This window comes from Echinops telfairi, unplaced genomic scaffold (genome assembly GCF_000313985.2).
Source record: "Echinops telfairi isolate 266 unplaced genomic scaffold, ASM31398v2 ScPeMD7_9;HRSCAF=40, whole genome shotgun sequence".
Classification (NCBI taxonomy): Eukaryota; Metazoa; Chordata; class Mammalia; order Afrosoricida; family Tenrecidae; genus Echinops; species Echinops telfairi.
Genome location: NW_022103906.1, coordinates 43,993,352 through 44,017,518, shown reverse-complemented (window position 1 = coordinate 44,017,518; position 24,167 = coordinate 43,993,352). Strand labels below are relative to the sequence as shown.

The 24,167-nt window shown below is 42.5% G+C and overlaps 1 protein-coding gene across 1 annotated transcript; it reads left to right on the top strand.

Moving 5' to 3' along the window:
• The first annotated feature begins 1,439 nt into the window (after positions 1–1,439).
• DCTN6 (dynactin subunit 6) lies at positions 1,440–22,872 on the top strand. The gene is made up of 7 exons (XM_004696193.3): positions 1,440–1,533; positions 6,248–6,312; positions 12,704–12,809; positions 14,374–14,462; positions 16,962–17,009; positions 18,998–19,140; positions 22,414–22,872. The coding sequence occupies exons 1-7, from the start codon at positions 1,511–1,513 to the stop codon at positions 22,510–22,512; spliced, it is 573 nt and encodes a 190-aa protein (XP_004696250.1). The 5' UTR covers positions 1,440–1,510; the 3' UTR covers positions 22,513–22,872.
• The last annotated feature ends 1,295 nt before the right edge of the window (positions 22,873–24,167 follow it).

Genomic DNA, 24,167 nt, shown 5'->3' with positions numbered 1-24,167 from the left:
TGTACAGTATGAGCCAATCAGTGGCAGTAATGACAGAGCATGCACTGTTACGCAAAAACCGTGATAGAGTGAAGCCGCGGAAGTCGAAGCGCGAAGTGGCGAGGGTTCACTGTATACAGCCTGGTACAGGTGCACCTTCAGGACAAGGACTTCAGTGGAAGGAAGTGCTACACAAAGGAAGCCTGCGTCTCCATGACCTGGGGGAGCTTCATTGAAGAAGTCACTTTACCTCTCTAAGACAACCTCCTCCCTCTTAAATTCAGACCTCCTTCTCAACAGAATCGTTAGGAAAATTAGATAAAGTGTGTAAAAGTGGTCAGCACTAAGCTGGAAGGTTGAATATAGTTGAAGCTAAACAAGTGCATGATTAAAATTATGAGCAGTATTGGGTCACCATTTTATCACATACTGTGGTTAACACCAGCCACACAAAGCTGGATAAGACACGGGTCCTTCCTTTAAGTGTTGAGTAAAGCAGAAATGTAAGTCAGTACCTTCATTTAAGAATTACTGGTGCCGTTACAGGCCAACCAGGTGGGCTTTCAGCCCACCCAGATGCAGCTCAGAAGAAAGGCCGTTTGTCTCCTTCTGAGAAACCATTCAAAACCCCAAAGTTGTGTTCTGGCCCACGTGGGGTCACCGCGAGTCCCGGAAGCCAGCCTGGCTTTTGTTTTTAGTACCATGTGCGTAAATACTGTAGTGGTTAAAGACGAATCACCTGCCGAGCTGCAGAATTAAAACATATTCTGGAGCAGTGGAAATGCTTCTATGGAAGCATGACGTTTCACAAGCAGGGCCAGCAGCATCTGCAGGTGAATTACACACGGAAGCTAAGACTGCCTGGGATGACTAGATTCTCGCTTGAGCAATTGGGTTAACAAGGCAGGATGCCTCACGGAGGCGGAGATCAAAGAACCAGTGGGGCGGGGCGAAAGGACAGATTCCCTGTGTCCTGGCTTACTTTAAGGTTTCCAAGTGGAGCTGCCAAGTAGGCAATCGAATAAAAAATCGGCCGGGAAGCTCGGCAAAGAGGGCAGAACCAGAGAAAGATCACAAGGAATGAGAAAAGAGGCCCAGACACGAGAGCGAGCACCCCAGCGTGCCGGAGCCTTCCTTCCGGCTGACCAGCAGCGTCCAGCGAGGTCGCGGTCAAGCCTGGAGGGATGGCAACCGGTAACGAATAAGACCGCAACACGGTCACAGGCGCCGAGAGTTAGACGGAAGGGCCCTGGAAATGAGTCTTTCGACTCTCCTTCCACTGCCGAGTCAACAGCGCTAAGGTCAAGTGGCGAGCATTCCCTTAAGTCCCCAACCACCCGGAAGAGCCACAGCGCACTACCGGGTGGTCCCGGAACCCAACGGCCGGGTAGCAGTTAGAGCGGAGGTTATCGCCCCGCCCCGCCCCGCCCCGCATCCAACTCGATCAGGCCTCCCAATCGAGTGTAGAGATCATCGCTCTATCCAGGCCGTGGTGTAGAGATCAGCTACAATTGAGGACCGGAGCCGTACGATGGCGGAGAAGACTCAAAAGAGGTGGGTTTTAATGCTTGCGACCAGCCTCTCCTCAGCTCTCCGCAAGAGCGCCATCTGTTCCTGGTGACTCTTGGTGGACACTCAGATGGTGTCTCGTTCCGGGCGTTCGGTTTGATGGGATCGAAAGCCCAGGGCTGAGGTGCTCTCAGGGAGAGGAAAACAGGGTGAGGGCGGCGGGGATGCGGAATCGGAGCCTCCGCGTCCACTGGTCTCGCCCCTTCCCGCCCCACACCCGCCACGCGCCTGCGCGAGGAGCGTGTCCGCGGGCGGGAGGGGAGAAGACCTGGTCGCCTTCCCGGGACTGCGGACTGCTGCGGGTCCGAGACCCCAGGTCCGTGCTGCCCCGCTGCCCCGGCCTCAGCGAGGTCTCGCGGCACTGGAACGGTTTCAGTGTCCCCGCCGTGGGCGTGCTCTTTTGTAAAACCGAGGACACGAATTGAAGCTGCCTTTCCTGCTGTCTCCGTGGCGAGCTATCTGTGGAAGTGAACGGCTGGCGAGAGAGAAATGCCTCTCAAAACAGTAAAACGAGGATCACAAACAATGCGGATGGCCCTCTACTGACTTCTTTGGGGGAAAACATGGTTTCTGTTGGCGTGAACTAAAAATAGCAAAGAGCAAATTGGAGTCTGTTAAAATTAAGAGAAAGAGTCAGGGGGAGGAGGGTGCGGGGAGGGAAGGGGAAAACCGAAGAACGGATACCCAGAGCTGAAGTGGAAAGCAAAGGTTTTGAGAATGATGAGGGAAACAAATGTACAGGAGTGGTTGCCACCATGGATGTAAGTGTGGATTGTGATAAGAGTTGTTCGAGCCCCCAATAAAATGATTTTAAGAATTTCTAAAAAGAGTCACAGTAATAAAAACTATTTGAATCCGGGAAAATGCAATCCATGAAATGAGCCGCACTGCCCTCCCGGGAGTTCCGCGGCCGAGCGACCCTGAAAACCCCACTTTCTTCTAGAGGGGCTAGTGCGTTCAAATGGCTGGCTTTGTGGACAGCAAATTCAAGGGGAAATTCTGACTGGTTAACTTACCAACTCACACTGTAGAGTCGCAGCCAGGCTGTGTGCCGTGGAAAGAAATCCGGCCCAGTCCTGAGCCCTCCTCACCGTCCTTGCGATGTTTGAGCCATTCTTGCAGCCACTGGGTCAATCCAGGTTCTCCTTTACCAAGCTTGATGCCCCCCTTTCTGATAATGGGTCAAAAGTATGAGACCATGTTTCGATATCCTTCCAAGGAGCATTCTGACTGTAGTTCCTCCAAGACAGATTTACAATGTGAAAATTACATAAATGCATTTTCTATCCCTCATTGGACTGCTGCAAGCTCAGTGGTTCAAACCCACCAGCCGCTTCTTGGAGAAAGATGAGTCTGCTCCCGTCAAGATTTACAGGCTTAAAAATTCTATACAGAGTCGCTGGCAGTGGGTTTACACAAAATTATTGTATTTCTGTTTGATGGCAATAAAATACTAGAAATCAAAATCATAAAAATGTAAACAATTACAAAGAAAAATATCTTAAGATGGTATGGTCATGTCATAGAAGCCAAAAGTGAATATAACACCATGAATATACTTATCATTGTTACTTTGTTATTCTTTACTTAGAACAAGTTATCTAATGACTATTCATTTTTCTTTTTTTTTTTAAATCATTTTAATGGGGGCTCGTACAACTCTTCTCACAATCCATACATCCATCCATCGTGTCAAGCACATTTGTACACTTGTTGCTATCATCATTCTCAAAACATTTACTTTTCTACTTGAGCCCTTGGTATCAGCTCCTCTTTTTTCCCCTCCCCTCCCATGAACCCTTGATAATTTATAAATTATTATTATTTTGTTGTATCTTATACTGTCCGACATCTCTCTTCACCCACTTTTCTGTTGTCTGTCCCCCAGGGAAGGGGGGGTATATGTAAATCCTAATCAGTTCCCGCTTTCTATACCCTCTTTCCTCCACACTCTCGGTTTCACCACTCTCAGCACTGGTCCTGAAGGGTTCGTCTGTCCTGGATTCCCTGAATTTCCAGCTTTTGTCAGTACCAGTGTCTAGCCGGATTTCCAGCTTTTATCAGTACCTCTGGTCTAGCTGGATTTGTAAGGTAGAATTGGGATCAAGATAGTGGGGGGGCGGGGGGAGGAGGCACTTAGGAGTTAGAGGAAAGCTGTATGTTTCCTTGTTGCTACATTGCACCCTGACTGGCTCCTCTCCTCCCTGAGACCCTTCTGTAAGGAGATGTCCAGTTGCCTACAGATGGGCTTTGGGTCCCCACTCTGCACTCCCCCTCATTCACAATGATAAGATTTTTGTTCTTTTATGCCAGCTACCTGCTCCCTTTAAGACCTCGTGATCACACAGGCTGGTGTGCTTCTTCCATGTGGGCTTTGTTGCTTCTGAGCTAGATGGCTGCTTGTTTACTTTCAAGCCTTTAAGACCCCAGACGGTATTTCTTTTGATAGCCAAGTACCATCAGCTTTCTTCACCACATTTGCTTTTGCATACATTTGTCTTCAGCGATCATGTTGGGAAGGTAAGCATCATAGAATGCCAGTTTAATAGAACAAAGTGTTCATTGAGGGAGTACTTGAGTGGAGGTCCAATGTCCATCTGCTACCTTAATACTAAACCTATAAATATATGTACATAGATCTTTCTCCCCATCATCACATATAAATATATTTACATATGTACATGTCTGTATTTAGACCTCTATAAATGCCCTTTGCCTCCTAGTTCTTTCCTCTATTTCCTTATACTTTCCTCTTGTCCCACTATCATGCTCAGTCTTCATTTGGGTTTCAGGAATTCCTCTCGGTTACATTGCCCTTGATCAAGCCCTACCAGGCCTCTTACACCCTCCTTGCCACTGATTTTGGATCACTTGTTCCCTTGTCCTGGGTTTGTTAGCACCACTTCCTTTCCCCTACCTCCTCTCCCATGTCCCCCCTGGAACCATCAGTCCCGTTGTTTTCTCCTCCAGATTGTTTATCCAGCCTACCTCATCTAGATAGACCTGCAGAGATAATAATGGGCACACAAACAAGACAGAGCAAACAAAGCAACAAAAGGAAAAAAAAGAAAAGAAAAGCCTGTAAATAGTTCAAGATCTGTTTGTTGAGCTTTAGGAGTGTTTTCCCGTCAAATCTGTTGGGGCACCAAGCCCTGGCCCAAAAGTCTATTTTTGATACTCCCTCGGGACTTCCTTGCTCTGCTCCCCATACTGTTTGTTGCATACCCTTAGTGTTTTGCCTCATTGTTGTGGTGTCAGATTGGATGCAATTCCCATACTGTGTCTCAAGTATTGTCCCCTGTGGGGCTATGGGTCAGTGAGGGATGCCATGTCTTGTAGTGGGGCCTGCCATATGAGCCTCTCTTTGCATTGGCTGCTCTGAGCAGGGATATCGTCCTCAAGGCTTGGTGGGCCAGAGTGTGCGCCACTCTCTTCCTCCCCCTTCATTTGCTTCCATGTGCTCTGAGCAGACATGTCCCGCTCCCTGAACTGTAGCTTCAGTGCTGTCCTCTGAAGTAAATTCTTTTGGGGGAGGGGTGGCTTTCCTCGTAGTTGGGATTGGACTATTCATTTTTTATACTTGTTTTTCCTTGAGTTAGACCACAAACTTGCCTTCAAGGAGATGGCTGTCTACTTTGTGGGGAAACCACTTAATTCAGTTCCTCATATAAGCTCGTCCGTCAGCTAAGGGCAGCATTTATCTAGACCAGCTTTTCTCAACCTGTGGGTCGATCGACCCTTTCACAAGGTCGCCCAATTCATAACAGTAGCAAAATTACTGTTATGAAGTAGCAACAAAAATAACTCTATGGTTGGGGGTCACCACAACGTGAGGAACTTTATTAAAGGGTCACAGCATTAGGAAGGTTGAGAACCACTAATCTAGACCAGTGTTTCCCAAAATGGGGGCTACTACCCCTTGGAGGCCCTGAAACTATCCAGGGGGTGCTGCCAAAGCAGATAGTCTACACTTTATCCTGCATTATGGGCTCTAGTACAAACGTTTTTAATTGTCGGGGAGGTACCTAGTGATTTTTCTTCTGAAAAGGGGGCAATAGGCCAAATAAGTTTAGGATCCAATGATCTAGACAGCTCTGATAAAAGACCACAGCAGAATGTCAAAAATCATCAACAAGTGATCTAAAAATGTTAGTCTTTTGAACAATGTACACTATAATTTACAGTACTTGGTGAGCAGTCTGACATATTGACTATAGTTAAAGAACATTCGACTTTTGACAGTCTTATTGAGTCAGAATTGACTCGATGGCAATGAGTTTGGGTTTATATTCATTTCTAAATTAGTATTACCTTGTTGCTACATACCTTTAATATGCTGTATATTCTTTTCCCTTTACAAAGATGGTGACCTTGTATATACTGCTTGTTTTCTGTGCCTTGCTGTTTTTAATTTAACAGTATAACTTGGACATCATGCTAAGATTTTTCCACAAAGGGATTTTTTTCTTGGCCTGGCTGTTTATCAGTCTGCTGTTTGCCGGAGTCAGTTCCCTTGGCGGCCACCCCATGGGTGTCCGAGCAGGACTGTGCTCCCTAGTGCTCTCCGCGGCTGAGCTTGGGAAGCCGAGTGACAGGCGTTTCTTCCAAAGTGCCTCTTCTGAGTGGATGCGAACCGCCAACCTTTGGTTCGCAGTTGAGTGCGTTACCCGTCATAAATGTTACCTTTTCCTTCCTACAGTGTGAAGATTGCTCCTGGAGCAGTAGTGTGTGTAGAAAGTGAAATCAGAGGAGATGTAACCATAGGTAAGAAAACAGTTTCTTAATATCCCATCTTAAGAATTGATGTAACTTATTTCAGTCTTTACAATGGGATAATGTGTGTTTATTCCATTGATGTCCTCATTTTACTGAGTAAACAATGTATTTTCTCCCTGCCTGGTTAACTTTTCTCAAAGACCGTATCACGATGGGGTCTGTAGTCTAGCTCCTAGCTGATAAACCAATGAAGCCCTATAGCAAAGCCATTCCTCCTTTTTCAAGCGGTGCTGTTGTCTCCCTGCTACGGCCCGGCACTAGGGATGCAGCAGTGAGCACAGCAGATGCATCTCTTGCCTTTGAGGAGCGTTCCTCCTACCGGAACCATTCAGAGTGTGGCTGGAGCCTGGCAACCCTGAGTTAGGATCTTTGTTTTTTTCCTGCTGGGTTACTTGGGACTAGTAGTTAAGCTCCCTAACCTTCATTTTTTCTGTGTGTAATTGTGTACTTCAAGATGAGTTTCAGCTGCACGCAGTCATGGCTTAGTCCCATGGCGGTTTATTCTCTTCTATAAAAGTAAGCACCTCAGAGCTGGCTGGTCAGTTGATTGGTCAGCGTGACTCCTGAATCACCAGCCTTGCAGGCCAGGGGGTGATGGTTAGAGCACCAAGAGTGATCTTAGATAGGAAAGGGAGACAGAAAGGTGTCCCTCCAGGTTAAGCTTTAAATAGCCTTCCCGAAAGTCTGTGTGTTATGGCTGGGCCTTCGTCTCATGGACACATCTAGCTGGGCACATTGCAGCCCTGCCAACATCAGAGTTCTCGTACCAGGAGAAAGCAGAGAACAGATAAAACCAAAACCCTCCACCATCGAGTCAATTCCACCTCACAGTGATCCTGCAGTTAACAACCTTCCTAACGCCGCGACCCTCTCCTATAGTTCCTCATGTTGTGGTGACCCCCCAACCATAACATTATCCTCGTCGCTACTTTATAACTGTAATTTTGCTACTGTTATGAATCAGGCGACCCCTGTGAAAGGGTCATTCAACCCCGAAACGGGTCACGACCCACAGGTTGAGAACTGCTGCTCTATAGGGTTTCTGAGACTGTAGCTCTTTACTGGAGCAGGCAGCCTCATCTTTCTCCCATGGAGCAGGTGGGGAGTTTGAATAAGAGACCTTGTTTGAACTGCCAACCTTGTGGTCAGTACCCCAGCGCTTATTCCAGTGTGTTATTAGGTTATCCAGTGGTAATTAGCTGTTTCTGTCACACGAAAAATAGGAGTAGCTTCCTCCTACATTTGTTGGAGGATTGAAAAAGACAGTGTTTGTGAACGTCATTGCCCGGTACCTAGTGTACAGTAAGCACTCAATAATTATGTTAGAAGGAGCCCTTGTGGCGTAGTGGGTTACACATTGGGCTGCTACATGCAAAGTCAGCCGTTTGAACCCACCAGGTCCTCGGCAGGAGCTAGATGGGGCTTCCTACTCTCCTAAAGCTTCACAAGCCATGGAAACCCACAGGGTGGCTAGGTGTTGGGATGGGCTCAGTGGCAGGGAGTTGTTATAAGCACATTAAATCAAATCGTATTGTTGCCTTGCTAGAGGTCAAGTCCAGCATTTAGATCGAATAAATAGTTCAACCTATGTTTATACTGAAATGAACACGAATAAGTTCCCTAAGCTCACGTTCTGTTCACTTCGTCTCTGGGTTTGCACTGGGTTTGGAGCCCTTGCTGCTCTATCAGTTGAACCTGTCCCTACCAGCAGCCACATGTCGCCTGCACGCCACCAGAGTACGTACACTTCCAGAGAGGAAGCCATGCTGTTCCCTAAACTTCATTTCTTTAATAGAATAAACAACTGTAATGTAATACCCCCAAACCCCTGGAAGTCTGCGCCTTCAGCCATTTTAGGCATTGTGTTAATACGGGTAGACTCGAGAAACAGATCCATAGAAACTCATGTGTATAAGAGAGAGTTTTATATAAAAGGTAATTGTATATTAAGAAAACATCCCAGCCCACTCAAGATCAAGTCCATAAGTCCAATATTAGCCCATATGTCTGAGATACCAATCTATAAAGTCCTCTTCAGATTCACGAAACACATGCAATGACACCAAATGCAGGAGATCACAGGCCAGTGGGTAGAGTCTTTGGATCCAATGGCGTTGTAAGCATCTCAGCACTGGCAGGGGTCTCTACGTGGCTTCTCCAGCACCCAGGGCTGCATCAGGGTTAGTTTATATGGCTTCTCCTCAGGGACGTCTCTCGCAGGGAGTCAGCCTTGTCAGTAGAGAGCCTCCAAGGGAGTGAGCAGAGAGAAATGTGCCTCCCACCTTCAAGGAAGAAATACAGCAGTTCCCAGAATTCTCAGGAGAAGCCTATGCCCCACACAGAGGCCTCATTGGTTATATCTTGATTGGCAGGCCAGACTTCACCCCTTCACTCATAATCCTCTCAGATTGACACCAGATTATGTAGCTACCACAGTCGTCATGTCTCATAAAACCAGCGAATATTGTGCCGATATTATGGAACATCGTTAGTAACTTTCTAGGTTGGATTTCTTTATTTCACATGGACAAGATTCAAAGTTCAGAAAATAATCCTGTTTCTTTTCAGTGCTATGTTACCTCTTTGTTTTTGTCATTACTTAAGGTATTATACATGCAAATGTTTTATGAGGAGAAATGACGGCCATGTGTTTATCAAAATGTTCCTCTATTGTTCTCACTCTGATATTCATGGTTAAGATTTCATCATGATATAACTGACTAATAGCACACAGGCTTTTAATTAGAAGGAAAGTAAGATTAAAATCATGTAATTAATTATCTGCATTTTCCCTTGCTTTTATATTACTTTCCCATATTAAAGTACCGTTTTTAAAAATAAGCATGCTTCTATATAATAGAGAGCAAAGATGTTATAGATATATCGACGTAACACGCACGTATTTTGAAATAAACTCAAGTTACCTAGAGAAGCTTTGTAGACACTCGGGAAACAAAGGATTGGTTGGCTCCTGTTTAGGATTGGGGTGTTCTTCCTTTCAAAACTCTGTGCCTCTACTTCCTTATCCCTAATCCCTCTTGCCTTCCCTAATACAGAAGTGACATGAAGAAATTTAGGGTTGAATCTGCTTTCTGTTTACTGTTTTGATTACTATCTGATTGTCCACGAGGCAGTTCTGCTCTACTGTACGGCGCCACTATAAATCGGAATCGATTTGCATGGCAGGGAGGGAGGGTGTGATGAGTAGTATGTAGTCACAAAACCAAACTCACAGCCATTGAGATGATGCTGACTCACAGGACCTGTGGGACAGGGTAGAACGACCCCTGTGGCTTTCCAAGACCACAACTCCTTATTGGAATCGCTGCTTATGGGAAAACGCCTTATGGGAATAGCTGCTGGTGGTTTCAAACTGCGAACCTCGTGGGTTATCAGGCGAATTTGAAACCCACTGTGTCACCAGGGCTCATATAATAGGTAGTAGTAGTTGTTAATTATAATTTGGGTAGGTAAGGATTTGTAGTATTTTGACTTTTTAATTAGACTGCCTTGGTTCTTGGGCCATGCATTTGTTTTCTATAGATCTGTATTTTGAAAGCTGCAGAAACATTTCAGGAAGGCCTGTCGTCTGTCCCCTTCTGCATAAGGTGAAAGGCCGACTCTGCACTAGGACAGGGCTAGGAAGAGACCTCATGTTAAAGGGCAGAGCTGGGCACCGTGAAAAAGCCATTTTCAGCTCCCCACTACAGATTTTAATACAGATAAGGAGCCACCCTTGTCTTTTCTAAACCTTTTTCGGTAAAGCAAATTTTGGCTTGAGAAAGGTCTTTCCATATAGAGCAGCTCTTAGAGGTACTTAAGTTTACTGGTCATGGGAATTTTTTAAATTTCAGAGAGAGAGCTTGTGGCTCTTGGAATGACTTATTGATGATGAAAATGCACATGAAGAGTGTGTTTGGTGACAAAGGTAGACAGGCAAAGTGCCTTTTACCAAATGAGGGAAATGGAAACTTGGTTCGAGGCATGCCTTTCTGACTAGGTGGCACCAAGGCAAGCCACCGTCAGCCGGGAAGGCAGCTCCAACTCCAGACACATTTACCCAAACAAGGAGATGAGCCAAATAGGGTCCAGGACAATTGGTAAGAAAATATACAAACTACCCTGCCAGAAAGAGCTCCAAGAAAGTTCACAACGGTTTCTGTTGTTGTTGCTTTAACTTTCCATGGTGATAGATTTTTATTTTTAAAGCATTTTAACCTCAAGACGTGGTTCACATTCAAGACCCAATCAAGGTAAAAATACATATTGCCTGCAGAAAAGTTGGGAACAAGCCATGGCCTTGTGTCACCGTCACTGCCTGGAGCAGTGACGGAATTGCCGGGCTCTCGCCTGCCTCGGCTGCAGAGAGCCGTGGCGGAGACAAAGCTCGGTGGCACAGATCACACACCTGCTTCTGCACATGCCGTTCAGAAGTTTCCCCAGCCTCCGTCAGAGCCGCCCCAGATCCTGAAGTCCAGGTGCTCCCTGTACACTCACTCGTCTTCACTTTCACAAATGACCTACTGTAGGTCCAGTTTTTCTAAGCCAGGGAAATCCAAAGAGGAATTCACCTTTCTGGAAAAAAGGTGAAAAGCAGAACTATCATTCAGCAATTGCTTTGCGAGGGTGAGTGCACCCGCCAGAGCGGCCCCCGGCTCCAAGCAGCTTCCCTAGGGGCTCCGAGCGGCCTAACACGTACCAATAAGCACACACAAAAAATTAGAAAGGCACAGCTCCGAAATGTGTCTGCAAACGTTGTATGTTAGTGTTACTTTACATTTTTTGTTACTTGCTATAATTTGGTAGGTTTTTAGGGGGTCTGAGAATAATCAAAATCTTTTCATATAAATGATTGGTAATGAATTCTTTTCCACTTTATGCCATGGGAACACTTGTACTTTTGGATAGCAGGGGAAACCTGTGCATGCATGCTAACTTTTCTCGCCTGTGCCCCAGGAAGAGACCACGAGACACTTGCCTGTGACGTGCGCCACAACTTCACAATGTTAACTTTCTGAGTCATTTTGTCCTCGAGAAACACGGTAGTTTAGCAATGCTACCACCAGGTGGGGATGGTGTCTTAATCACACATCTCAACTAAGCTGCTGATCTGCCTCAGAATGATCACCAACAGCTTTCCAGCATTTTATTGAATAAATTAGTAATGATAGAGGTCCCTGGATAACACACAGAGTTTGCGCTCAACTACTGATCTAAAGGTTATTGGTGAAATCTACCCACTGGCCCCATTGAAGAGAGCCTGGCAATCTGTTTCTGTAAATATTACAACCAAGAAAACCCTAAGCAGCAACACTGCTCTTTAACACATGGGGTTGCCAGGAGTCAGAATGAACCCTGCAGCCACAGACTGATGGTACGACATAATCAGTATAGAGTAAGTAATCAAGCACAAGGCTAAAACAGAACAGAAATTATTTTTAAATATTTTGTCAGAGAACATGAGGTAGGCTTATGACAAAGAAATTAACCAAGTAAAGGGTTAAGATTAGAGTCCGTGTGTTCTGCCTCCCATCTGCCCACATGTTCTCCTCATCTCTTTAAAAAGACTGATATTTGGGATATGGCATACGATAGCACCATATTATATGCAAAGAGTTTTACCTTTACGAAGAAAGGGAAGGGAAGTGTTATTGTTAACTATGTGCCAGATAGCGTGTCTATATACATTTTATCATCAGTATTGATAACCTTGCAAGGCAGGCATCAGCACTTCTGTTTCACAGCTCAGATAACAAAGGCTTCAGAATAGAGATGAGCCAGGAGTTTCTGGTCCTAAGCCTCTGCTCTGGCCACTTTCTTTCCCTTGGTTTAAGATCTGGCACTCGGCAGTCCTGGTGGCACAGTGGTTACGTGTGTTTGGCTGCTAACTGCATGGTCAGCAATTCAAAACCACCAGCCTCTACAAGGGAGAAAGACAGGGTTCTTTACACTCGTAAAGATTTATGGTTTCGGAAACCCATAGGGGCAGTTCTCCCCTGTTGGGTCACAGTGAGTCAGAAATGGCTTGGTGGCCGCGAGTTGGGTTTGGTTTGGTTTGGTGACTAATGGTAACAGCCAAAGAGATAATGTGTGAAAGTACCTAGCATGGTGCCTGGCACATTCTAGGCAGCATCAGAAAGTTCATGGAAAAGTTCCATTATCTTTTAATTCCATTTTTTCCAAGAACTTTTTGAAGCCTTAGATTAGTAGTTGAGCGCAAAGTATGTGTGTTATCCAGGGACCTCTATCATTACTAATAAGTCATAATTAGAAATTATTCTTCCTGATAGCCTGACCCATCCACCCACATTCACCTCTCATTCTACTACTGGAAACATAACCTTTACCAATCATTTCTTTTCATGATATTTTTACCCAGGACCCAGGACAGTGATCCACCCGAAAGCACGAATTATTGCAGAAGCCGGGCCCATAGTGATTGGTGAGGGGAACCTAATTGAAGAACAGGCCCTCATCATAAATGCGTGAGTAAGACTGCGCAGCTTGCTGAACTAAGAACCACAGACAAGCATCTTGTTCATTTCAGCTGCTGTGTCGTTTACCACCGTCTCTGGAAGGCCCACTATTTTAGTGTCCCAGCAACATTCGGGATCTTTTTCAGAATGAGTAATTAATTATTAAAGAAACTAAAACTAGAACTGGCAAAGAGACTCGTCTAAGTTGAGCTGGCTTGTTGATAACCATCTAGATAAGTTCTCCATCTTTCCCTTCCATTCCATCACTGTGTCCACCCAGTAATCACACACTTACCAACTACCCCTTGTCCAAGTGCTGTGCTGACCAGGCCGGAGAGGGTTTTTTGGTTGAGTTTCTTTGTTCGGTTGAAATGCCGTTACTTGTGCCCTGACCTGTGACCTGAATGCTAATGTATGCATAAGGCCTTCAAAAGGTGTATGGGAGATGGAATTAAAATATAATGGAATTGTTCCTAGAATAGTTTGAAAGTCCTTCATCTTTTCATGTGTGTGGCAATAGTAACACCTAGGATTATATTGTTTAAATTTGGGGTCCCAGAGGCAATTTTCAAACGTTAAAGATATATAGACAAAGTCTTAAACCAATTTAATGAAGTAGACTGTAATAACTAAGGATTTTATAAGCATTTATAAAGCACTGTAGCTAAAAATTTGGCAGCAAATTCCAGCTTACACCAACTTCTAAGCAACAATGTATGTAATTGTTAAGAAAGGCCCTGGAAAAATAATTCACTATGATAAAGAGTTTGATTTGTCTCTTCATGTTTATTTGGATTTAGGGAGTCTCTTAATATAAATCTAGCAGTTTCTTTTGAAAATATATTTAGTGTCTTTAGCATCAGCCAGTTTGTAAGAGGTATGTTCTGCAGAACCTCATTGATCAGGGATGAGGCACCGCTTCTAAATCGCTACCCAATTGCAATTGTTAGCTGCCATCAAGTTGATTGTGACCAATGGCCACCATGCGTGCAGAGCATAACTGCTCCATAGGGTTTCCAAGGCTGGGACCTTTGGGGAACAAATCACCAGGCTTACATTGTGAAGTGCCTCTGGGTGGGCTCAAACAATCAGCCCTCTGGCATTTCATCAAGTGCTTAACCATTTGTGCCACGCAGGGACACCTCAACTAAGAGAATAAAATAACCTTATGTAGAGGTCTGTTTAAATCCTTAAATTTTACGTCAGTATTAAGGGTAGAAACATTTAAAGTTGGGCATGATTTTGATTCCAATTTACTAGATTAAAAGCCATAGATAGTTGCTGCCTTTATCACAGTGTCCTGAAGGTTCTCTGGACTTAGAATCTAAAATACAAACAAAAGAAAGTTGCCCTGCACACTCCTTTGCATTCAGTAGCTCTTCTTAAACTCATAATCAGATCTTTTTCAGTCTAGAGAAGAAAAGACCCATGCAGATTCGGAAGTAAGTTACGTAGTTATATATTTGAAGTGTGATGTGGGTAACATTTATGAGAGAATTACCCAGACTCTGAGATGGGAAGGAACGAGTTACTGTATTAGTGACGTTCTGACAACTAGTCTTTTTTCTTACAGTCACCCTGATAATATCACCCCTGATGCTGGAGACGTTGAACCCAAACCTATGGTCATTGGAACCAACAATGTGTTTGAAGTTGGCTGTTGTATCCTTGATATTAATCTAAGATAAATCATTCCCGGCTGTCTGTGAATACCAACTGTCATCGTTTGATCTGTCAACTGTATATGCAGGTTTGCATCCCTCACAGCTGCCCTAGTGGTGTAGTGGGTCACACATTGAGCTGCGAACTGCAGTGTCAGCAGTTCCAATCCACCCCCTGTTCTGAGGCAGGAAGTGAGGCTTTCTGCTTCCATAAGGATTGACAGCTTCAGAAACCCACAGGGGCTGCTCTGCCCTGTCACTGTGAGTCAGAATGGACTCGGTGGCAGTGAGTTTGGTTTGAATGGTCTCTTGGTGCCCAGAATGTATTCTGTGAAATAGGCCATTGTGTGATTTGGGCATTGTGTGAGCACCATATGGAAGCCAGCTTCCTGTAGGCGCCTTCACTCTGCTGCCACCACTACAACTACTGGCTGAGGCTGGAGGGCAGGTGGCAGCAGCTGTAGCAAAGGAGATGGGAGGGGAGGGGGTCAGTGGGGCAAGAGTGGATTGCACTCAGCCCTGCCCACTGTTCCACCCACCTAAGTAGCAGGGAAACCAGCAGCACCCACTGCCACCGCTCACCCACGTACTGTATATAATCAAAATCTGCTTGGAGAGCTCTATCCTTTATCTCACAGGCCTGTATCCCACCCATAGTCCAGGCTACAAGAGTGAGTCTGAGGCCTTTTTACAGCATCAGGGGGAACTATAAAATATAAAAAGCAAGCAGCTTTCCCTTTTTAAACAAAAGCCTTAAGGACCACTGATGTGTGTGTGTTGCCTGTATCAACATTAAGCGACATATAACTGTATATATAAGCATAGATGAGGGGGCTTCAAAAAATTAATGGAGAAATAGAATGAAAAGATAATGGAATTTTTCCTTGAAATTTTCCCAAATGTATGCTGAGTAGCCGTAGACACGGGAATGAAATGATCATCACCGTAGTGTCTGCCCTGATTGCACACCCACGCACGGCTCTGTCGTTAGCCCCTGGTCGTTTTCAGGGGAGGGTAGTCTGTCGTCAACACAGGACAGGAGGGACTGGAATGAAAAGCTTTCGTTCTTTTCCCTCTCACAGTGCCACCAGCCTTTCGCTTACGAAAACAGCACAATCTTTTTATGGTATCATTAAAGCATTAGCTTATAGCAGAAAAGATTTTAAAAATCTATTCAATGATAGCAAAATATTTAAACAAATTAAGATACCACCATAAAATAAACCACTAAAATCATTGAGCAGTCATTAAAAATTATGATTAAGAACATTTTTAATGGATTAGGAAAAGGCTTGCAAATAAGTGAACTGAATAAAACAAGCTATAAAACTTTATATAGTTTGATTCCCAGTTATCTTTATGGATTTACGTGTGTGTGTATGTATATGTATAAAAACTCACAGCCATCAAGTAGATTTTGACTCATAGCAACCCTATAGGACAAGGTAGAACTGCCCCCATGTGTTTCTGAAACTGTAACAGTTTATGGGAATAACCTTCTCTTTCTCCCATATGTGTGTATAGGTATTAATATATTGTTATGTGATATTAGGTGCCATTGAATCATAGCAACCCTGTGTACTACATTCTGTGTTATCCTCACACGTGTTGCAATGTTTGAGCCCATTGTTGCAGCCGCTGTGTCAATCCACCTGTTGACGGTCTTCCTGCTTTTTGCTAACCCTCTGCTTTACCAAGCATCATGTCCTTCTTAGGGATTGGTCCCTCACAATAGTATAACCAACATAACCAATATATGTGAGAGGAAGTCTTGTCATCCTTCTAAGGATCATTCTGGATGCTGTCTTTTTCCAAGACAGATTTTCTTGGTTCTGCCAGTCCATGTTATATTCAAGATTATTCACCGATGCCATCAATCAAAGGCATCAATTCTTCAGTCTTCCGTATTCACTGTCCAGCTTCCACATGCATATGAAGTGATCGAAAATACCCTGGTGTAGTTCAGGTACCACTTAGTCTTCCAGAGGAAATCTTTGCTTGTTAGCACTCTAAGGGAGTCTTTTACAGCAGATTTGCCCAATATAGGACATCATTTGATTTCTTAACTGCTTCTTATGTGGATGCTGGTTATGGATTCAAATAAAATTAAATTCTTGACAATGTTAATAAGTACATGTGTTGTCTTAACTCTAAAATTTTATAAAATTGTAATTATACTATTTCTAATTAATTGGGGGATGCATAGTTTTAATTTTTTTTAAACAGTTGTCAAAATATGTCACTTACTAAAATTTCAATATCCAGTGTTTGTTTAAAAAAAAAACGCAAAAGCTTGGAGAAACTTTTATTTAAAAATAAAACTTTGCTTTCAGATTGCTTTGAGAAAAAAGTTATTGCTGGGGCAAGCTTACAAACCCCTTCCGATAGCCCATTCCCCCCCTCCCCCACAAAGCAATATATGATAAACTATATTATTGGGGTGGTCAGGGCGTAGGAGGGATGGACATATTTACAGTATTTACTTAACTCTGGCTTACAGATTCTCAAGCCATGAAAATGGGAGATAATAATGTCATTGAATCAAAAGGTAAGCTATGATCAGTTTTACAGTGAAAAGTAATTATACAAACTCCTTACTCAACAGTGTAGTTTGGTTTCAAAGACAGTGTCATTGGCGAAAATTGGCCTTGTACAGAAACGGACAATCACATCATTCTGTAGCAGCCAGATGACACCAGATTGCAGCATAACTTCCAAGTACATCATCAGTAGCTGGCAACCTACATGGAATCACGGCCCAGCCAAGTTGACATATAACTAACCATTGAAGCCAACGTTATTCGTGCCTTGCACCTCGGCATTTGCATACATCATTACTAATGTGCAAAATACTTGGATAGTACATTTTTTGTTATTGCCGTAAGTGTGATTTTTCCGCGACTGAGATAGTTGATGAGAGCGGAGTAAGTCTTTTCTTCATTCCCTCTGTGAGACCCTAGGACAACTGCACGTAATCTAAGGAAAGGTGTTAGTGTGGAGTGTCCTAGGGAAGGAGTGATTACAAGTGGATTAGCTGTGAGACTAATTCTTTGCCTGGTAAATTCTTATTCTGACAATGTGGTTAATGCATTAAGTGAGAAAAGATCAGCCATATAAATGTAAATCAGAAATAGGTTAAAACGTAAAGTTCCAAAGAAAATTTTTTTAAGATTTACACCAAATATTAGTGCCTCTGAGCATTGACTCATCGCCCTCCAGTCGGTCTCAGCGCATAGGGGGCGTGTAGCACAGCGCAGCGTAGAACTACCCCCAGGTTTCCGAGGCTGTGGCTCCACAAGGAGCAGAACGCTTTACCTTTTTCCCAGGAGTGGCTGGCTGGTGATTTCGAACTGCTGACCTTGAGGTGAGCAGCTCAATGCACAAGTCTGTGTGCTGTCCTGTGATAGTTTAGAAAGGAAGCTTGGTGGCGTGTGGGTTTCTCATAGGGCCGTTAACCACTGCGTCCGCATCTTGAGCCCGCCAGCCGCTCCAGGGAGAAAGCACGCTGCTCTGTGAGGGTCTGCAGCCTTTCCCACAGGCAGTCCCTCGGTCTTCCAAGGTCACGATGGGTCTGCATTGCCTCGTGGCAGGGGGTGTGTATGTACTTTCGTTACTACTGTACAGCATGAAAGGAAAATCCACGTCTGTGGTAGTTTGCATTTTTTTCTCTCCAGACGACTTTACCCTAGCCAGTCAGAAACCAATGTGAGCAACTTAACATAATGCCCAGGCTTTGTCCCACTAGGATCCAGATATTACCAATTATTGTTGATATTTCTTATTTACTGCATGTTTACTATATGTCAAACTTGTGTTCACCACCTGACATTATCATCTCTTTTTTTTTTTTTAGTTGATTCCAACTTGGACGGGCCATATAGGACAGGGTAGAACTGTCCCTTTAGGGTTCTTTTTTAAAAATCATTTTAATGGGGGCTCATACAACTCTTATCACAATCCATACATACATCAATTGTATAAAGCACATTTGTACATTCGCTACCCTCATCGTTCTCAAAACATTTGCTCTCCATGTAAGCCCCTGGCATCAGCTCCTCATTTTTCCGTCCCTCCCCCTCCCCCCTCCCTTGTGAACCCTTGATAATTTATAAAATATTATTTTTTCATATTTTATACTGTCCGAAGTCTCCCTTCACCCACTTTTCTGTTGTTCGTCCCCCAGGGAGGAGGATATATGTAGATCCTTGTAATCAGTTCCCCCTTTCCACCCCACCCTCCCTCCACCCTCCTATCATTATCATCTTATTTATTCCTTGCAGCAAACTGCAAAGTTGAATGAACTTTCCAGCTTATAAATAAACATGAGATCTGGGAATTTACAAGGATTGTCTGAGGTCACACACTAACTCTGATTTGAACCCATGTAATTAAAGCTTGTGCTAATTACCTCTGTACTATAAGATGCTAAACTGAAGTCTTTGTTTTGGGGTAGCCAGTTTGCATTTTTATACCTCAATCATGTTAGAAAAAGAGTAGTGTTCTAATCATTTTATTATATCTCTACTTTTACTGCAGCATATGTAGGCAGAAATGTCATCTTGACAAGTGGCTGCATCATTGGTGCCTGTTGCAGTCTGAACACCTTTGAAGTCATCCCTGAGAACACAGTGATCTACGGTGCCGACTGCCTCCGCCGGGTGCAGACTGAGCGGCCACAGGTATCCCACCCTCTCCTTAACTGCGCGTTTTCCTAAAATATCCCATAATTGGTAATGGGGACAAATAAGCCCAATGTTTTAAAAAGCAGATGATTCAAAATAAGGCATAAGGGAAACAGCCCTGGAGTTTGGAGTATATTTGCAGTGGAATGATTCTGTTTTTAATATGAAAATTAGAGGACAGTGCCAGATCATTAATGGGAAAAGAAAGTCCAAAGATGTATCTGGTCGTATGTTTTTGCACCGAAAATGCATCATTAAGCCTTACAAACTATATTTATTCACTCTTAAAACATCAGTATTCAACAAGGGAGAATGACCTTAGCAACTTTATATTGGACATACAACTTTGGTCCTTACTACTACCATAAATTGATAATAAACACAGTTTAAGCGTATACATTCCACACCACCTAGTGACAACATGACTGTAGAGGTGTGTGTGGGTATTTTCCTTTCATCAATGAGAAGTCATCCCCTCCTCATTGCCAACATCAAGGCAGAGTGGGTTACACATCCCGCTGTTAACTGCAAGGTTAGCGGTTCCCACTCATGAACTGCTCTGCTCTGCAGGATAAAGATTAGGCTGTTTACTCCTACAAACCCACAGGAGCAATTTTATTCTGTCTCTTATAGGGTCACTATGAGTCAGAATCACCTTGATAGCAGTGGGTTTGGTTTTGGAAAAGCCAAGATCACGGAGCCTTGGTGACACATTAGGCTGTTAACCAAAAGCTTGGCAGTTCAAACCCACCACACTGCAGGAGAAAGATGGGACAGTCTGCTTCCTTAAAGATTTACAGCCTCATTCTGAGATGCTCACCTTCCAACACAATCACTGAGGACAAAATGGGTGCATAAGTAAATGTGAAGAAAGCTGATGGTGCCCGGCTATCAAAAGATACAGCATCTGGGCTCTTAAAGATAAACAAACAGCTATCAAGCTGAGAAGCAACAAAGCCCGCATGGAAGAAGCACACCAGCCTATGTGATCACGAGGTGTCGAAGAGATCAGGTATCAGGCATCAAAGAGCAAAAAAATCATATCATTGTGAATGAGGGGGAGTGTGGAGTTCAGATCCAAAGCCCATCTGTAGACAATTGGATGTCCCCTTACAGAAGGGTCACAAGGAAAAGATGAGCCAGTCAGGGTGCAGTATAGCACCAATGAAAAACACAACTTTCCTCTAGTTCTTTAATGCTTCTTCTCTCCCCCCCACCCCAACTATCATGACCCTAATTCTACCTTACAAATTCGGCTACACCAGAGCATGTACACTGATACAGTTAAGAGCTGGAAACACAGGGAATCCAGGGCAGATAAACCCCTCAGGACCAATAATGAGAATAGAAATACCAGGAGGGGAAGGGGACGGTGGGGGTAAAAAGGGGGAACTGATCACAATGATCTATGTATAACCCCCTCCCAGGGAGATGGACAACAGAAAAGTAGATGAAGGGAGACATTGATCAGTGTAAGACATGAAAAAAACCAAATTATAAATTATCAAGAGTTCATGAGGAAGGGAGGGTGGGGGAGCGGAAATGAGCTGATGCCAAGGGCTCAAGTAGAAGGAAAATGTTTTGAGAATGATGATGGCAACATATGTACAAATGTGCTTGACACAATGAATGTATGTATGGATTGTGGTAAGAGCTGTGTGAGCCCCCAATAAAACGATTTAAATTTTTTAAAAAGATTCACAGCCTTAAAATATGCAGTAGAACTGTTCTAATGTGTGCTACAACATTGCTATGACTCGGAATCAACTCAACAGTTGTGAGTTTGATTTGACCAGGTTTAATGGCCAAGATAAGCTTGGAGAAGCATGCATATTTGGAATTTCATGTTAGCATAGGAGATGGGGGAGATGTAGAAGATATTCAGATTAAAGTTTGCTCTTCTCACAAGGATCTACATCTAACCCCTCCTTGGGGGACGGACAACAGAAAATTGGGTTAAGGGAGACGCCGGACAGTGTAAGACATGACAAAATCATGATAATTTATAAACTATCAAGGGTTTGTGAGGGAAGGGGGGTGGGGAGGGAGTGGATAAAATGAGCTGATACCAAGGGCTCAAGTAGAAAGCAAATGTTTTGAGACTGATGATGGCAACAAATGTACAAATGTGCTTGACACAATGGTTGGATGTATGGGTTGCAATAAAAGTTGTACGAGCCCCCAATAAAATGATTTAAAAAGGAAAAAAAAAAGTTTAATCTTTATTATTTAGCCTTATATATATATTAGATGCCCAGCTTAATATAGATATTAGATCTAATATATAATATGAGATGTTATATATAGTAGCTGTCCAGCCCAAGAGAAAATATTTTTAAAGACCTTTCCTCTAAAATCAGTCAGATTTATCAGAAATTAAAACTCTAGGTTTTTTTAGAATTTCAATTCTTTTATGGCTTACTCTTATGTGTAATATATGTTTTTTAATTTTGAACAATTAAATATATTCCTTTAGATGAAAAAGGAAATAAGGATGAATAAACTTAAAAATCATCTGATTTTTTTTTCACTGTCTTTTTGCATAAGTACAAAAATGATCGAAGTGGAAGAAATGAAGATAAAGTTATGGAAAGGAGTTTAGAATGAAATGAGCAAGAATATCTGAAGTTTTAGTGCATAATGTTAGTTAGCACTGTTTTCAAAATTTTATTGTTCATGAAAATCTTGTAGAGATTCTTATTAAAAATAAATATTCCTAAGGTTTATTGATTCATAGTGCCAAAGGAAAGTGTCTAAAAATCATATTTTTCCTAATTGAGTTATGGACTATTCTAATATCTGTAAGAGCTCCCAGTAAAATGATAAAAGTAAATAAAAATGATATTTTTCACAAGTACCCAGGTGAGCTTTGCAATCAAAGAAACTTGGTAGTGTATGATGAGCGACCATCAGCCATGTGTCTCCCGGCTCTGTGGTGGCGTAGGTAGTGTGGAAAGTGACACACTTTGTTTATTTTATTTATGTGGCAGGTATTTTAGAGTGAAACCTAGGAAAGCAACGTTGAAAGCTTGAAAACTGATTTATGTATAGCAATAAGAGAATAGATGACATACCATTTTTATATATACAAGCACGAGTTTTTCTTATTACCAAACTATTACGTATTATTATAATACAAATAAATGAAGCCATAGCACAAATAAGTCAATAAAAATCTGTTATAGAGCCATGACCTACAGAGGACCACTTCTACTGGTACTCTTCCGTTTGCTTTCTTCTAGTTAATTCTTAACCTTCTTATTCTTTCAGCCCCAGACACTACAGCTGGATTTCCTGATGAAAATCTTGCCAAACTACCACCATTTAAAGAAGACTACAAAAGGAAGCTCAACTCCAGTTAAGAACTAAAAACATGATGACATTTAGTCTTTGACCAGTCTTGTAAAGGGCCATAGTACACATGCAGTCTTAGCTCATAGTAATGCATGTAAGCTTTGTTTTATAAAATTGAGTTAGAAAAGAAAGTAATGTCTTTTCATTGTAACTCCCTTCTATAATTTATATAAAAAATTAATATAAAATGCATCATTTTCTTATTTACTTGCTCCTTTTCTGATAGTTTACATATTTTATGTATTCTCCTCTTGTTATATAAAATATTGGCCACAAGTTTTAGTTCTGAAAACACTAACCTGTGATAAGATAGGGCCTATTGTTATGTATTTATGTACTAACATTTATTCAACTGAATAAAAGTGCTGATGACAAGCCTTGTGAGCATTCTTTAATTAGTGTTTCTAGTTTGCATTAACATTCCCAAAATAACTGTCTTAATTTTTTATTATGTACTAGCCATAATAAACCTAATGCATTTATCTTCACCTCCTGTGGATTTGCAGTCTAAATATTCAGGTAAAATTTCAGCAGCTATCAAAGTAATATAGATTTCACTTTGTTTTCAAGAAAAATATTTTTTTTTAGTAAAACAAAAGTAATCGGGGAAAGATATTCAGTGCATTCCTTATTCAAAAGGAATGATGTCTGACCAACATGACAAGTAAGTGACCATTAATTGAATGATATTCCTGGGTTTCTGACAATTAAACTAAATGAGATTTCAATATCTTTGTAAAGTAATGAAATTATTTTGGTAAACTACTAATTGCTAATTATTAAACTTATAATTTTAAATTATATAGTAGACAAAATATTGATTTTACTGTTCTAAAGGTTTTGAATAACTCAATTACATACATTTAATGGAATGTACCTCACAACCTTTGAATAGGTAGGTATTATTAAGACAGTAAAATATTAATATACATTTTGAAATTTAAAGTTTTAATTGTGAATAGTATATGAGTAATTTTGAATTTCTGAAACTTACAGGGAAAATTTGGCTTCATTTTTCTGAACTTGAATGACTTGGTTTTGGTATAGTAGTTACACATGGGGCATTGTAACTACCACAGACAGCTCCTTGGGAGAAAGACTGGCCAATAAGAATCATCCACCCAACATAATTGCCACTTGAATGCAATCATGAGGTTAAGAAATTTCCAGATAAACAGAATTTAGAAGAATTTGTAAAAATGAGACCAAAGAGGATTTCTTTGGACATGGAAGCAAGAGAAGTAGACAACAACCTGAGATTAACCGACACAACAACACCCCAAGTCAGCCCCGGCATCACTTACTCACTGCCCTGGAGCTGATGCTTCCTCATAGCACAGGATGGAATTGGAATTGCCCCTGTGGGTCCTGAGACTAAATCTTTGTGGGAATAAATATGCTTCATCTTCCACGGGGCTGCTGGTGATTTTGAACTACTGACCTTGTGGTTAGCAGCCCAACTGTTATCTACTACACCACCCAGACTCCTAACCTCATCTAAATTTTAAAAAGAATCATAAATATCTAGTAAGCACTAAAACAACAATTTAGAAAATAACAGGAAAACCTACAAAGAAAATGAACTTGGCACAGAAATGATGTGTTATAACAAACAGCAGCAACACACGCACACACACATCCAAATGCTTGTCATTTGGAGAATGGATAAA